Raw genomic sequence first — 17,240 nt, 5'->3', positions numbered from 1 at the left:
AACTAGTTTTTCAACCACTTCACAAATATCTTGTTAACAAACTATAATTTTGGCAAGTCGATTAGGACATCTACTTTGTGCATGACACAAGTAATTTTTCCAACAGTTGTTTACAGACAGATTATTTCACTTATAATTCACTGTATCACATTTCCAGTGGGTCAGAAGTTTACAAACACTAAGTTGACGGTGCCTTTAAACAGCTTGGGAAATTCCAGAAAATGATGTCATGGCTTTAGAAGCTTCTAATAGGCTAATTGACATCATTTGAGTCAATTGGAGGTGTACCTGTGGATGTACAGTGGGGGAAAAAAGTATTTAGTCAGCCACCAATTGTGCAAGTTCTCCCACTTAAAAAGATGAGAGAGGCCTGTAATTTTCATCATAGGTACACGTCAACTATGACAGACAAAATGAGAGAAGAAAATCCAGAAAATCACATTGTAGGATTTTTTATGAATTTATTTGCAGATTATGGTGGAAAATAAGTATTTGGTCAATAACAAAAGTTTCTCAATACTTTGTTATATACCCTTTGTTGGCAATGACACAGGTCAAACGTTTTCTGTAAGTCTTCAAGGTTTTCACACACTGTTGCTGGTATTTTGGCCCATTCCTCCATGCAGATCTCCTCTAGAGCAGTGATGTTTTGGGGCTGTCGCTGGGCAACACGGACTTTCAACTCCCTCCAAAGATTTTCTATGGGGTTGAGATCTGGAGACTGGCTAGGCCACTCCAGGACCTTGAAATGCTTCTTCACGAAGCCACTCCTTCGTTGCCCGGGCGGTGTGTTTGGGATCATTGTCATGCTGAAAGACCCAGCCACGTTTCATCTTCAATGCCCTTGCTGATGGAAGGAGGTTTTCACTCAAAATCTCACGATACATGGCCCCATTCATTCTTTCCCTTTACACGGATCAGTCGTCCTGGTCCCTTTGCAGAAAAACAGCCCCCAAAGCATGATGTTTCCACCCCCATGCTTCACAGTAGGTATGGTGTTCTTTGGATGCAACTCAGCATTCTTTGTCCTCCAAACACGACGAGTTGAGTTTTTACCAAAAAGTTATATTTTGGTTTCATCTGACCATATGACATTCTCCCAATCCTCTTCTGGATCATCCAAATGCACTCTAGCAAACTTCAGACGGGCCTGGACATGTACTGGCTTAAGCAGGGGGACACGTCTGGCACTGCAGGATTTGAGTCCCTGGCGGCGTAGTGTGTTACTGATGGTAGGCTTTGTTACTTTGGTCCCAGCTCTCTGCAGGTCATTCACTAGGTCCCCCCGTGTGGTTCTGGGATTTTTGCTCACCGTTCTTGTGGTCATTTTGACCCCACGGGGTGAGATCTTGCGTGGAGCCCCAGATCGAGGGAGATTATCAGTGGTCTTGTATGTCTTCCATTTCCTAATAATTGCTCCCACAGTTGATTTTCTTCAAACCAAGCTGCTTACCTATTGCAGATTCAGTCTTCCCAGCCTGGTGCAGGTCTACAATTTTGTTTCTGGTGTCCTTTGACAGCTCTTTGGGCTTGGCCATAGTGGAGTTTGGAGTGTGACTGTTTGAGGTTGTGGACAGGTGTCTTTTATACTGATAACAAGTTCAAACAGGTGCCATTAATACAGGTAACGAGTGGAGGACAGAGGAGACTCTTAAAGAAGAAGTTACAGGTCTGTAAGAGCCAGAAATCTTGCTTGTTTGTAGGTGACCAAATACTTATTTTCCACCATAATTTGCAAATAAATTCATTAAAAATCCTACAATGTGATTTTCTGGATAATTTTTTCTGAATTTGTCTGTCATAGTTGACGTGTACCTATGATGAAAATTACAGGCCTCATCTTTTTAAGTGGGAGAACTTGCACAATTGGTGGCTGACTAAATACTTTTTTCCCCCACTGTATTTCAAGGCCTACCTTCAAACTCATGGGAAAATCAAAAGAAATCAGCCAAGACCTCAGGGGAAAAAAAATTTGACCTCCACAAGTCTGGTTCATCCTTTGGAGCAATTTCCAAACGCCTGAAGGTACCACGTTCATCTGTACAAACAATAGTACGCAAGGATAAACACCATGGGACCACGCAGCCGTCATACCGCTCAGGAAGGAGACGCGTTCTGTCTCCTAGAGATGAACGTACTTTGGTGCGAAAAGTGCAAATCAATCCCAGAACAACAGCAAAGGACCTTGTGAAGATGCTGGAGGAAACCGGTACAGAAGTATTTATATCCACAGTAAAACAAGTCCTATATCGACATAACCTGAAAGGCCGCTCAGCAAGGAAGAAGCCACTGCTCCAAAACCGCCATAAAAAAGCCAGACTATGGTTTGCAACTGCACATGGGGACAAAGATTGTACTTTTTGGAGAAATGTCCTCTGGTCTGATGAAACAAACTGTTTGGCCATAATGACCATCGTTATGTTTGGAGGAAAAAGGGGGGTAGCTTGCAAGCCGAAGAACACCATCCCAACCGTGAAGCACGGGGGTGGCAGCATCATGCTGTGGGGGTGCTTTGCTGTAAAGGGACTGGTGCACTTCACAAAATAGATGGCATCATGAGGTGGCAAATGGGTCTTCCAAATGGACAATGACCCCAAGCATACTTCCAAAGTTGTGGCAAAATGGCTTAAGGACAACAAAGTCAAGGTATTGGAGTGGCCATCACAAAGCCCTGACCTCAATCCTATAGAACATTTCTGGGCAGAACTGAAAAAGTATGTGCGAGCAAGGAGGCCTGCAAACCTGACTCAGTTACACCAGCTCTGTCAGGAGGAATGGGCCAATATTCACCCAACTTATTGTGGGAAGCTTGTGGAAGGCTACCCGAAACGTTTGACCCAAGTTAAGCAATTTAAAGGCAATGCTACCAAATACTAATTGAGTGTATGTAAACTTCTGACCCAATGGGAATGTGATGAAATAAATAAAAGCTGAAATAAATCATTCTCTCTACTATTATTCAGACATTTCACATTCTTAAAATAAAGTGGTGATCCTAACTGACCTAAGAGGGAATTTTTACTAGGATTAAATGTCAGGAATTGTGAAAAACTGAGTTTAAATGTATTTGACTAAGGTGTATATAAACTTCCAGCTTCAACTGTATTAGTTCGAATTTGCCAGTTGAGAACTAATTGAATTTAATCCTCCTGTTTATTCCAGATCACAAAAGGCGAAAACTCGACACCCACTCTTCACCATCCCATTCCTCCTCTGTTAAGGTTAGTATGGCCTGAGGAAGGCTGTGCCCGTGTTTCTTCCCTTTCTGCCGGAGCGTTCCCAACTGTTGCGTGTTCCATCGTCCCTCAAGATCACCGAGGAGAGTTCTCACACACGGGAGCCACGTTTGGAATCACCTTCCTAAACCATGGGCGTTTGGAAATAATTCCATGGACTTTTCCTTAATATTTTCCTGAGTGGGGAAAACCATCAAGGACTTAGCCAAGAGAATAATGTATATATTGAAATATTAATTTATTTTCATGTGAAGGAAAGCAGTAAACGTGCGAGAGGAGTTTTTATGCATTTCTATATTCCCCACCCTTTTTTCTCTTTTTGAGAGCACTATTTTTCCTCAAGTAAAATGGCTTCCAAAGTCAGGAGCTTGCTCCTTTTTCACTATCAAGCTGAATTTTTGATTTTTTTTGGATTATTTTTTCCCCCCTCTAAGATCGGTATTTTCCAGTTCAAAATAGCACCCAAGATGAAGAGTTTTTTTCTCCTGTTTTCCGGCAAGCTGAAAAGATTTCTTGGTGTTTTTATTTTCCTCTGAATCTACGGGAAACCAGCGGGGGGTGGGCTGAGTCCGCAGTGGCACAATGTCTTCAGAGGAAGTCTCTATCTGCTACAGGAGGAGAGGCAGAGAGCCATCCTGCTGCTACTGCCACGTCATCTGTCCCCACTGTTAGCTCTGATCTGTTCAATCGGCTCTCATGCAGCCTCAGTTTGTACCTTCGCTTCCACTCAAGATGTGTACGGAGTCAGTCGTTCCTTTGGCCCCCCCACAACCCTTCCCTGCCTACAACCACCAATCCCCCCTCAACACCCCTACCACCCTGTCACACGCGCAGTGGGAACCCCAGGCACCACCAGCACCCAGACCCATAGAGAGAGAAGAGCGAGAGCCTCAGTTTTACACCAGGCAAAAGTACAGAAGGAAAATAAAGCCTGCCTACTACTACAGAGAGCGCGAGAGGGAGAGAGAAAGTGTGGGCGAAGCCTTCTGGATCTGCTGGAGCGTTGCCTAAACTGCTGGAAGCTTGTGATAGGTCTTAATGTTTACCACCACCAGAGAGATGGGCTCCTCCCTGTGTCTTATCCATTCTCAACTGTAAGTGACAACAACAGTGCTAAAACGTAGGAGAGCAGAGCACACATAAAATTAAATGTATTTTGTCAGACACACACACAGTTCAGGTGTTTTGTTAGTCTACACCACATGCACTACAAACAAAGTAAAATACCAGCTGTTCTCTAAGCCTCTGAGATGCTTCATTTAATTCCAGACACATTTTTTTGTAGAAAGTAATCAGACACTATTTTCATCTCACTTCTCAGGGTTTTTCTAATCTAATGTAAAGCTGATTAGATGACCCTTGTTAAGGCTATATGAACTCTCCTCTGTTAATAACCTTGTGAAAGCCTTAGTCCTTGAAGGTCAAAGGGAAAGGAAGTGTGACGTCGGTCCGTCCATCCCCCACCCCCCCACACACTTCTCCTCCCGACTCTCTCCTGACCTGCTGTCTGACAACTCCCCAGCTCATCTGTCTCCATTCATTCCTACAGGACAATAGCAACGAACCCAAGGACTCTGCATCCAAGGTTTGGACTCCTCCTAAACACTTCTCTATTATCATTCACCTTGACTGTTATCTTCTTCACTCTCTTTTTCCAAGTGCCATGAGGAGGGGGTCTGTTAGGACTTTGATGCTCTTTAGTAGTTCACACGTATTGAATGGGAAAATGTACCATTTTGCAGACTGCCCGAATAAATCCGACTTAAATAAAAAGTCATTGCTGAATAGTATAACTTGAGATATCACCTTAGGTCAAGTTTCCTGTTTAAGTCCACTCTGTGTCAGGCAGCCAGACCTACACACTACGTTTTAATGAGCTCAGTGGAGTCATGGGAAAGATTAAAGCCCTTGTCCAGTACAGCAGACTGTTGTGTGAAAAAGTGCTGATTGTGCCACCGGGGGAAAGAGAAGGCGAAAGGGCAGAATTTTAAGCAGGCGGCATTTCTTCCTCTGTCTGTGATCACTTTCTAAGGCTGTCCCTGATGCCTGCCCGGGCGGAGACTCATTAGCTATGCGCGTGATGTGCTGTGAAAACACTATGAGAAGGAGATGGGTAATCCTCTATTGAGCCCACATTACAGACCTCGCTCTATTTTTCTCTCTCGCTGACACAGACACACACATTCACTCACCCGCCTCTGTTCCATATTGATTTCTGATATTCGTTTAAAGCAAAACACTTGAAGTCTTTATTAAACTCTAGGTTTTTTAGGCTGGTTTTAAGACCAAAGCCTGCCATTCCTATTCAGCACCAAAACCCCTAGAAGCCCTAGTCAATATTCATTGGGTTCCTCTCAAATCAGTAGCCAATGCCATAGCTCAGTTATTCCTCTGTCTAGATGCTCTCCCTGCAGACTGAGCTGGAGACGCTGTAGATAGCTACGCCAGGTGAATAATTCATACAGCAGGTACAAGGTTGGCTTGTTAAACTTTTATTGAGTTAGACGGCAGCACAAGTAGCAGTGCTCTGCTGTCAGTGGCCAGTGCTAGTCTGTGATATTTTGATCTACCGCCCGCAGTCCCCATGGTCCAGTCTCCTATCACCTACAGTGTACATGGTTCGCTGTGTAGTTATTGGGATGATATCTACAGTGGGGAAAAAAAGTATTTAGTCAGCCACCAATTGTGCAAGTTCTCCCACTTAAAAAGATGAGAGAGGCCTGTAATTTTCATCATAGGTACACGTCAACTATGACAGACAAATTGAGAAAAAAAAATCCAGAAAATCACATTGTAGGATTTTTTATTAATTTATTTATAATTTATGGTGGAAAATAAGTATTTGGTCACCTACAAACAAGCAAGATTTCTGGCTCTCACAGACCTGTAACTTCTTCTTTAAGAGGCTCCTCTGTCCTCCACTCATTACCTGTATTAATGGCACCTGTTTGAACTTGTTATCAGTATAAAAGACACCTGTCCACAACCTCAAACAGTCACACTCCAAACTCCACTATGGCCAAGACCAAAGAGCTGTCAAAGGACACCAGAAACAAAATTGTAGACCTGCACCAGGCTGGGAAGACTGAATCTGCAATAGGTAAGCAGCTTGGTTTGAAGAAATCAACTGTGGGAGCAATTATTAGGAAATGGAAGACATACAAGACCACTGATAATCTCCCTCGATCTGGGGCTCCACGCAAGATCTCACCCTGTGGGGTCAAAATGATCACAAGAACGGTGAGCAAAAATCCCAGAACCACACGGGGGGACCTAGTGAATGACCTGCAGAGGGCTGGGACCAAAGTAACAAAGCCTACCATCAGTAACACACTACGCCGCCAGGGACTCAAATCCTGCAGTGCAAGACGTGTCCCCCTGCTTAAGCCAGTACATGTCCAGGCCCGTCTGAAGTTTGCTAGAGTGCATTTGGATGATCCAGAAGAGGACTGGGAGAATGTCATATGGTCAGATGAAACCAAAATATAACTTTTTGGTAAAAACTCAACTCAGTCGTGTTTGGAGGACAAAGAATGCTGAGTTGCATCCAAAGAACACCATACCTACTGTGAAGCATGGGGGTGAAAACATCATGCTTTGGGGCTGTTTTTCTGCAAAGGGACCAGGACGACTGATCCGTGTAAAGGAAAGAATGAATGGGGCCATGTATCGTGAGATTTTGAGTGAAAACCTCCTTCCATCAGCAAGGGCATTGAAGATGAAACGTGGCTGGGTCTTTCAGCATGACAATGATCCCAAACACACCGCCCGGGCAACGAAGGAGTGGCTTCGTAAGAAGCATTTCAAGGTCCTGGAGTGGCCTAGCCAGTCTCCAGATCTCAACCCCATAGAAAATCTTTGGAGGGAGTTGAAAGTCCATGTTGCCCAGCGACAGCGCCAAAACATCACTGCTCTAGAGGAGATCTGCATGGAGGAATGGGCCAAAATACCAGCAACAGTGTGTGAAAACCTTGTGAAGATTTACAGAAAACGTTTGACCTGTGTCATTGCCAACAAAGGGTATATAACAAAGTATTGAGAAACTTTTGTTATTGACCAAATACTTATTTTCCACCATAATTTGCAAATAAATTCATAAAAAATCCTACAATGTGATTTTCTGGATTTTTTTTTCTCATTTTGTCTGTCATAGTTGACGTGAACCTTATGATGAAAATTACAGGTCTCTCTCATCTTTTTAAGTGGGAGAACTTGCACAATTGGTGGCTGACTAAATACTTTTTTTCCCCACTGTATGCTCTCTGGATTGAGCTACAGTCACTGGTGACTCAGTTGTTGTCGAGGATGGAAATGTTTGGTATTTGTTTGTGGTCTGAATACTGAGGATGGTGCACCTCTGACCACATGGTTAGGGATAGAGTTGAACTTTGTAGTATCAAACTTCAGTGTCAATCTTGAAAACGTTCCTGATGTTCCATTTTACTAGATACTGTTTCTTCCACATAACTTCTGCAGTGGTAAGATGCACTGTGGATCGGTGACTTACACTCAGTGACTGCTTTTGGACACACGATCACTTGTTAGCTGAATTAGGATCCCATGGTGTGCTTGCTGTGGCCCCAGAATTCTCTGCTCTTGAATCTCTTTTTCTTCCAATTTGTTTTTAGTCCTGCTCTATATTTCTGTGCGTTTCTATGTTGAATGAATGAATTTATCTCTGACTGTTTCCTAGTGATTTTCCTCCAAGAACTAACTGTCAGAGCCACTTAGGGGGTTCATTCATATGATCAGCAGCACATAGTAGTTTACAGGGTGTGCCCGGGTATATGGGGTTATATTGTCAGGTTAATGGCTTGGTAATAGGCACACGCTGAGAAGAACAGGCAGATTTCAGCACACACATTTCAAGGTATCCTCCAGTAAGTGGACAGAATGCCTTGAAACGTTAAAAAAATAATATATTTTGGTCTGTTTGTATGCTCATTCCTTACAGCACCACATCAACTACAATTCGGTCGCGCGGTCCAAGAGCAGCGAGAGGGAGACGGACAAGAAAGAGTCAGAGAATGCCCGGGGCCGTTCCAAAGAGAAGAAGACCGAAGACAAAGACCGAAAGGACAGGAAGAGAGTGAGTATTTTACAGGCCATGTTGCATTGAGAGCGCAAGAGAGATATGTTAAAGTCCCACACTGGGCTCCATGGGGAAAGGAATGTTCTAATCTGATTTTATACCTGTTCCCGTATCTATCTTGATTTACATTTTCATTTACATTTTAGTCATTTAGCAGACGCTCTTATCCAGAGCGACTTACAGGAGCAATTAGGGTTAAGTGCCTTGCTCAAGGGCACATCGACAGATTTTTCACCTAGTCGGCTCAGGGATTAGAACCAGCGACCTTTCGGTTACTGGCACAACGCTCTTAACCACTAAGCTACCTGCCGCCCCGATTTGATAGCTATAGGACTTAACAGCCAAATACTTCAGAGGAATTCTGACCTATTAGTTTTGCATAGATTGTCAAGACTGGTGGGATTGTTATGATTCATTCTCCTTAATTATTTACCGTCTTTTTTTTAGGACCATATGACCACTGACCGTGAGATGAGCCTAGAATCCAAACGCAGAAAAGATGAAAATGGAACCAGTAAGCTATCTCCGTGTACATAATAAGCAAACCTCTCTGCCTAAGAATACAGAATAAAACATACTTTTCAATATGGATATGATCAATATCCATGGTTGGTTATTCTTCTTCCTCTTCTCTCCCAGATTCCTCCAACAAACACAGCAAGAGCGCCAGTCCCTCCTCAGACTCCCCGGTCTCGGCTGACAAAGAGAAGACCAAGAGGTCAAAGTCCTCCAGCAAGGAGAAGGGAGAGTCTGCTAAACCTGAGAGGAACTCCTCCGGGGGCAAGAAGGTAGGTAGTACTGCCCCGGTCCTGGACCCTAGCAGAACAATCAATCAATTAAGACTCTAGGTTTCAGTAAATGACAGAGATTTTCAAAACTTTAGAATGCTTCAACTTCCTGAGGGGGAAGTTGACTGACCCCCTCTGGACCTCTCCCCTACCCAACTTTAGGCCTACGTCAGCACCACTTTGTCAGAAAATCCTAGGGAGAGCCCTGATTGTACATTTTAAGCATATTTCTAATTTGGCTACTGAAGAGCAGCCAAGTACAAAGTACCCATAACAGTCTATAGCCTACCATTCTTACTGAGGCATTATTCTGCCATCATTATTAGGCAAAACAATTATTTGAGCGGTGTGTGTGTCGCACGCACTCCGTCGCGAGTGGTACTCGTAAGGTTGGCAGGTCTGGTATAGGAACTATCGGCCATATGTTCATACCCCTTGACTTTTTCCACATTTTGTTGTTACAGCTTGAATTTAAAATGGATTAAATTCAGATTTTGTGTCACTGGCCTACACACAATACCCCATAATGTCAAAGTGGAATTATGTTTATAGAATTTTTTTCAAATTAATTAAAAATGAGAAGCTGAAATGTCTTGATTCAGTAAGTACTCAACGCCTTTGTTATGGCAAGCCTAAATAAGTTCAGGAGTAAAAATATGCTTAACAAGTCACATAATATGTTGCATGGACTCACTCTGTGTGCAATAGTAGTGTTTAACATGATTTTGGAATGACTACCTCTTCTCTGTACCCCACACATACAATTACCTGTAAGGTCTTTCAGTTGAGCAGTGAATTTCAAACACAGATTCAACCACAAAGACCAGGGAGGTTTTCCAATGCCTCACAAAGGGCACCTATTGGTAGATAACCAAAAAATAAAATAAAAAACAGACATTGAATATCCCTATTGAGCATGGTGCAGTTATTAATTACACTTGTGATGGTTTATAAATAACCCAGTCACTACAAAGATATAGGCGTCCTTCCTAACTCAGTTGCCGGAGAGGAAGGAAACCGCTCAGGGATTTCACCATGAGGCCAATGGTGACTTTAAAACAGTTCGATTTTAATGGCTGTGATAGGAGAGAACTGAGGATGGATCAACATTGTAGTTACTCAACAATACTAACCTAAATTAAAGAGTGAAAATAAGGAAGGCTGTACTGAATAAAAATATTCCGAAACATGCGTCCTGTTTGCACTAAAATAGCAAAACATTAGGCAAAGAAATGAACTTTATGTCCTGAATACAAAGCGTTATGTTGGGGGAATCCAACACAACACAATACTGAGTACCACTCTTCATATTTTCAAGCATGGTGGTGGCTGCATAATATTATGGGTATGCCTATATCTGTAAGGACCAATGTTCCTTCTAAGCTGCGCGTTCCCCTTGGACTGCCGTGCAGATGAAATATCAGCGCGTGCAGAGAAGCACGAGATTGAACTTCACTACATTTTCTAGAGTTTTCCCCTTTAGTTAACACTATCAACGTTTCGCTCTGCTGTGGGAATTGTGCTCAATTCAGCGCAATATTAGCCGTTTTCAATGTTACATACCGAAACAAAATGATCTATGCAAGACTTATTAGTATGCAAAACTAACTGCAATATATTTTGTAGGATTCTATCGCATTGACAGACCGGTGCACCATAACCAATCAGAACTTCAGTAGGCCTATATGCAAATAGCCATTGCCATATATGGATCTGTGCCATTCACTTTGAACAGGAGAGCATGAGTGGTCGTGAGTAGATTGTTTTGAGATCAAAGCGAGAGCTGCTTGTAGCCACTTGTGCACATTTGTTAATATTCTTTGCTAGTTAGTGAGTTATTAGCCCAGTTATAGCGAATTTCTAGTCAACAATGGGGGGAGTGGTTGCTTCCTACAAGAGCACAAAATGTGTGCATTTCTAGCCATCTTTGAAAAGCAAGTCCGGTAAAGAGCATTTTTTATGTCTTAAAGGGGCAGTGTTGTATTTTGAGACTGTCTTGAATAAGCATGCTAAGTAGCCAATAGGCAGAGGGTAGCATCATTTGTCTGATTCTCTGTAATAATGGTATGGGAATAATAATACATTTTATTTTGTAAGGTGGTTTCTTGCATCAAACAACTCATTTTCAGTCATCTGCTTGTCTGAACGACAAGTGGATAAACAGGTTAATGTCAAGCCCTGCATGTTTTTTTGAAAAGTCTCATGGAATGTAGGCCTACATTGAACACAACACATTTGCTGCTACTGTAGGCTGAATGATAGAACAGCCATTTCCATTTTAAAATGTTATGGGATGCATTTTTCTCAATTGTTTTTGATGGTAGGCCTACATTATGATCAAATAGCCACAGTAGCATACTTGGCCACTGTTTAAATTGTAATTTAAAGTGGGTACAGCCTCAGTGTTCACAGTAAACGCGCGCCGGAAGTTTTTCACAATGTTCAAGTTTGCGCTCAGCAGACCTAAAATTTGCAGTGCCGGAGAAAATTAGAGGGAACATTGATAAGGACTAGGGAGTTTTTTTAGAATAAAAATAAACGGAATAGAGCTAAGCACAGTCAAAATCCTAGAGGAACACCTGGTTGTCTGCTTTCCAACAGACACTGGGAGACTAATTCACCTTTCAGCAGGACAAAAACATGAAACACAAGGCCATTAATACAGTGGAATCTTCCTGAGTGACCTAGTTACAGTTTTGAATTAAATCGGCTTGAAAATCTATGGCAACACTTGAAATGGCTGCCTAGCAATGGTCAACAACCAACTGAAAGAGCTTGAAGAATAATGTGCAAATATTGTACAATCCAGGTGTGCAAGGCTCTTAGAGACTTACCCAGAAAGACTCACAGCTGTAATCGCTTCCAAAGGTGATTCTGATATGTATTGACTCAGGGGTGTGAATACTTATGTACAGTGCATTCAGAAAGTATTCAGACCCCTCCCCTTTTCCTACATTTTGTTACGTTACAGCCTTATTCTAAAATTGATTAAATAAAACATTTTCCTCAATCTACACACAATACCCCACAATGACAAAGCGAAAACATGTTTTTAGAATACCTTATTTACATAAGTATTCAGACCCTTTGCTATGAGACTCGAAATTGAGCTTGGGTGTATCCTGTTTCCATTGATCATCCTTGATGTTTCTACAACTTGATTGGAGTCCACCTGTGGTAAATTCAATTGATTTGACATGATTTGGAAAGGCACACACCTGTCTATATAAGGTCCCACAGTTGACAGTGCATGTCAGAGCAAAGACCAAGCCATGAGGTCGAAGGAATTGTTCGTAGAGCTCAGAGACAGGATTGTGTCAAAGCACAGATCTGGGGAAGGGTACCCAAAGAATTCTGCAGCATTGAAGGTCCCCAAGAACAGTTTGGAATCACCAAGACCTTGGTCAGGGAGGTGACCAAGAACCCGATGGTCACTCTGACAGAGCTCCAGAGTTCCTCTGTGGAGATGGGCGAACCTTCCAGAAGGACAACCATCTCTGTAGCACTCTACCAATCAGGCCTTTATGGTAGAGTGGCCAATCTGATGAAACCAAGATTGAACTCTTTGGCCTGAATGCCAAGCGTCAAGTCTGGAGGAAACCTGGCACCATCCCTATGGTGAAGCATGGTGGTGGCAGCATCATGCTGTGGGGATATTTTTCAGCGGCATGGACTGGGAGATTAGTCAGGACCGAGGGGAAAGATGAACGGAGCAAAGTACAGAGATCCTTGATGAAAACCTGCTCCAGAGCGTCGGGACCTCAGACTGGGGCGAAGGTTCATCTTACAACAGGACAACGACCCTAAGCACACAGCCAAGACAACGCAGGAGTGGCTTTGGGACGAGTCTCAGAATGTCCTTGAGTGGCCTAGCCAGAGCCCGGACTTGAACCCGATCGAACATCTCTGGAGAGACCTGAAAATAGCTGTGCAGTGACGCTTCCCATCCAACCTGACAGGGTTTGAGAGGATCTGCAGAGAAGAATGGGAGAAACTCTCCAAATACAGGTGTTCCAAGCTTGTCGCGTCATAGCCAAGAAGACTCGAGGCTGTAATCAATCAATTTCAATCAATTTTATTTTATATAGCCCTTCGTACATCAGCTAATATCTCGAAGTGCTGTACAGAAACCCAGCCTAAAACCCCAAACAGCTAGTAATGCAGGTGTAGAAGCACGGTGGCTAGGAAAAACTCCCTACAAAGGCCAAAACCTAGGAAGAAACCTAGAGAGGAACCAGGCTATGAGGGGTGGCCAGTCCTCTTCTGGCTGTGCCGGGTGGAGATTATAACAGAACCATGCCAAGATGTTCAAAAATGTTCATAAGTGACAAGCATGGTCAAATAATAATCAGGAATAAATCTCAGTTGGCTTTTCATAGCCGATCATTAAGAGTTGAAAACAGCAGGTCTGGGACAGGTAGGGGTTCCATAACCGCAGGCAGAACAGTTGAAACTGGAATAGCAGCAAGGCCAGGCAGACTGGGGACAGCAAGGAGTCACCACGGCCGGTAGTCCCGACGTATGGTCCTAGGGCTCAGGTCTCTCAGTTGGCTTTTCACAGCCGATCATTAAGAGTTGAAAACAGCAGGTCTGGGACAGGTAGGGGTTTCGTAACCGCAGGCAGAACAGTTGAAACTGGAATAGCAGCAAGGCCAGGCGGACTGGGGACAGCAAGGTGTCAGCATGCCCGGTAGTCCTGACGTATGGTCCTAGGGCTCAGGTTCTCAGAGAGAAAGAGAGAACGAGAGAATTAGAGAGAGCATACTTAAATTCACACAGGACACTGGATAAGACAGGAGAAGTACTCCAGGTATAACCAACTAACCCCAGCCCCCGACACATAAACTACTGCAGCATAAATACTGGAGGCTGAGACAGGAGCGGTCCCGGAGACACTGTGGCCCCATCCGAAGAAACCCCGGACAGGGCCAAACAGGAAGGATATAACCCCACCCACTCTGCCAAAGCACAGCCCCCGCACCACTAGAGGGATATCCTCAACCACCAACTTACAATCCTGAGACAAGGCCGAGTATAGCCCACAGAGGTCTCCACCACAGCACAAACCAAGGGGGGCGCCAACCCAGACAGGAAGATCACGTCAGTAACTCAACCCACTCAAGTGACGCACCCCTCCTAGGGACGGCATGAAAGAGCACCAGCAAGCCAGTGACTCAGCCCCTGTAACAGGGTTAGAGGCAGAGAACCCCAGTGGAGAGAGGGGAACCGGCCTGGCAGAGACAGCAAGGGCTGTTCGTTGCTCCAGAGCCTTTCCGTTCACCTTCACACTCCTGGGCCAGACTACACTCAATCATATGACCTACTGAAGAGATAAGTCTTCAGTAAAGACTTAAAGGTTGAGACCGAGTCTGCGTCTCTCACATGGGTAGGCAGACTGTTCCATAAAAATGGAGATCTATAGGAGAAAGCCCTGCCTCCCGCTGTTTGCTTAGAAATTCTAGGGACAATTAGGAGGCCTGCGTCTTGTGACCGTAGCGTACGTATTGGTATGTACGGCAGGACCAACTCGGAAAGATAGGTAGGAGCAAGCCCATGTATGCTTTATAGGTTAACAGTAAAACCTTGAAATCAGCCCTTGCCTTAACAGGAAGCCAGTGTAGGGAAGCTAGCACTGGAGTAATATGATCAAATTTCTTGGTTCTAGTCAGGATTCTAGCAGCCGTATTTAGCACTAACTGAAGTTTATTTAGTGCTTTATCCGGGGTAGCCGGAAAGTAGAGCATTGCAGTAGTCTAACCTAGAAGTAACAAATGCATGGATTAATTTTTCTGCATCATTTTTGGACAGAAAATTTCTGATTTTTGCAATGTTACGTAGATGGAAAAAAGCTGTCCTTGAAACAGTCTTGATATGTTCGTCAAAAAGAGAGATCAGGGTCAAGAGTAACGCCGAGGTCCTTCACAGTTTTATTTGAGACGACTTTACAACCATCAAGATGAATTGTCAGATTTAACAGAAGATCTCTTTGTTTCTTGGGACCTAGAACAAGCATCTCTGTTTTGTCCGAGTTTAAAAGTAGAAAGTTTTCAGCCATCCACTTCCTTATGTCTGAAACACAGGCTTCTAGCGAGGGCAATTTTGGGGCTTCACCATGTTTCATTGAAATGTACAGCTGTGTGTCATCCGCATAGCAGTGAAAGTTAACATTATGTTTTCGAATAACTTCCCCAAGAGGTAAAATATATAGTGAAAACAATAGTGGTCCTAAAACGGAACCTTGAGGAACACCGAAATGTACAGTTGATTTGTCGGAGGACAGACCATTCACACAGACAAACTGATATCTTTCCGACAGGTAAGATCTAAACCAGGCCAGAACTTGTCCGTGTAGACCAATTTGGGTTTCCAGTCTCTCCAAAAGAATGTGGTGATCGATGGTGTCAAAGGCAGCACTAAGGTCTAGTAGCACGAGGACAGATGCAGAGCCTCGGTCTGACGCCATTAAAAGGTCATTTACCACCTTCACAAGTGCAGTCTCAGTGCTATGATGGGGTCTAAAACCAGACTGAAGCATTTCGTATACATTGTTTGTCTTCAGAAAGGCAGTGAGTTGCTGCGCAACAGCTTTTCTAAAAATTTTGAGAGGAATGGAAGATTCGATATAGGCCGATAGTTTTTTATATTTTCCGGGTCAAGGTTTGGCTTTTTCAAGAGAGGCTTTATCACTGCCACTTTTAGTGAGTTTGGTACACATCCGGTGGATAGAGAGCTGTTTATTATGTTCAACATAGGAGGGCCAAGCACAGGAAGCAGCTCCTTCAGCAGTTTAGTAGGAATATGATCCAGTATGCAGCTTGAAGGTTTAGAGGCCATGATTATTTTCATCATTGTGTCAAGAGATATAGTACTAAAACACTTAAGTGTCTCTCCCGATCCCAGGCCCTCGCAGAGCTGTGCAGATCCAGGACAGCTAAGCCCTGGAGGAATACGCAGATTCAAAGAGGAGTCCGTAATTTGCTTTCTAATGGTCATGATCTTTTCCTCAAAGAAGTTCATGAATTTATTACTGCTGAAGTGAAAGCCATCCTCTCTTGGGGAATGCTGCTTTTTAGTTAGCTTTGCAACAGTATCAAAAAGAAATTTTGGATTGTTCTTATTTTCCTCGATTAAGTTGGAAAAGTAGGATGATCGAGCAGCAGTGAGGGCTCTTCGGTACTGCACGGTACTGTCTTTCCAAGCTAGTCGGAAGACTTCCAGTTTGGTGTGGCGCCATTTCGTTCCAATTTCCTGGAAGCTTGCTTCAAAGCTCTGGTATTTTCTGTATACCAGGGAGCTAGTTTCTTATGACAAATGTTTTTCGTTTTTAGGGGTGCAACTGCATCTAGGGTATTGCGCAAGGTTAAATTGAGTTCCTCAGTTAAGTGGTTAACTGATTTTTGTCCTCTGACGTCCTTGGGTAGGCAGAAGGAGTCTGGAAGGGCATCAAGGAATTTTTGTGTTGTCTGAGAATTTATAGCACGACTTTTGATGCTCCTTGGTTGGGGTCTGAGCAGATTATTTGTTGCGATTGCAAACGTAATAAAATGGTGGTCCGATAGTCCAGGATTTTGTGGAAAAACATTAAGATCTACAACATTTATTCCATGGGACAAAACTAGGTCCAGAGTATGACTGTGGCAGTGAGTAGGTCCAGAGACATGTTGGACAAAACCCACTGAGTCGATGATGGCTCCGAAAGACTTTTGGAGTGGGTCTGTGGACTTCTCCATGTGAATATTAAAATCACCAAAAATTAGAATATGATCTGCTATGACTACAAGGTCTGATAGGAATTCAGGAAACTCAGAGAGGAACGCTGTATATGGCCCAGGAGGCCTGTAAACAGTAGCTATAAAAAGTGATTGAGTAGGCTGCATAGATTTCATGACTAGAAGCTCAAAAGACGAAAACGCCATTTTTTTTTTGTAAATTGAAATTTGCTATCGTAAATGTTAGCAACACCTCCGCCTTTGCGGGATGCACGGGGAATATGGTCACTAGTGTAACCAGGAGGTGAGGCCTCATTTAACACAGTAAATTCATCAGGCTTAAGCCATGTTTCAGTCAGGCCAATCACATCAAGATTATGATCAGTGATTAGTTCATTGACTATGACTGCCTTTG

At 43.5% G+C, this 17,240-nt stretch overlaps 1 protein-coding gene across 2 annotated transcripts in view; it reads left to right on the top strand.

Annotated features, from left to right (window-relative positions):
- The window catches only part of LOC121573658 (THO complex subunit 2), an 82,743-nt gene that overhangs the window by 60,442 nt on the left and 5,061 nt on the right, over positions 1-17,240 (top strand). For both annotated transcript variants that reach the window (XM_045222484.1, XM_045222483.1), the window contains exons 32-36: positions 3,163-3,221; positions 4,786-4,821; positions 8,191-8,325; positions 8,776-8,842; positions 8,968-9,116. In XM_045222484.1, coding sequence (XP_045078419.1) covers positions 3,163-3,221; positions 4,786-4,821; positions 8,191-8,325; positions 8,776-8,842; positions 8,968-9,116 — 446 coding nt within the window. The remainder of the gene's footprint in view (positions 1-3,162; positions 3,222-4,785; positions 4,822-8,190; positions 8,326-8,775; positions 8,843-8,967; positions 9,117-17,240) is intronic.

Source organism: Coregonus clupeaformis, chromosome 9 (genome assembly GCF_020615455.1).
Source record: "Coregonus clupeaformis isolate EN_2021a chromosome 9, ASM2061545v1, whole genome shotgun sequence".
NCBI lineage: Eukaryota > Metazoa > Chordata > Actinopteri > Salmoniformes > Salmonidae > Coregonus > Coregonus clupeaformis.
Note: the sequence above shows the minus strand (reverse complement) of the source record. Positions and strands in the feature narration are given on the sequence as shown.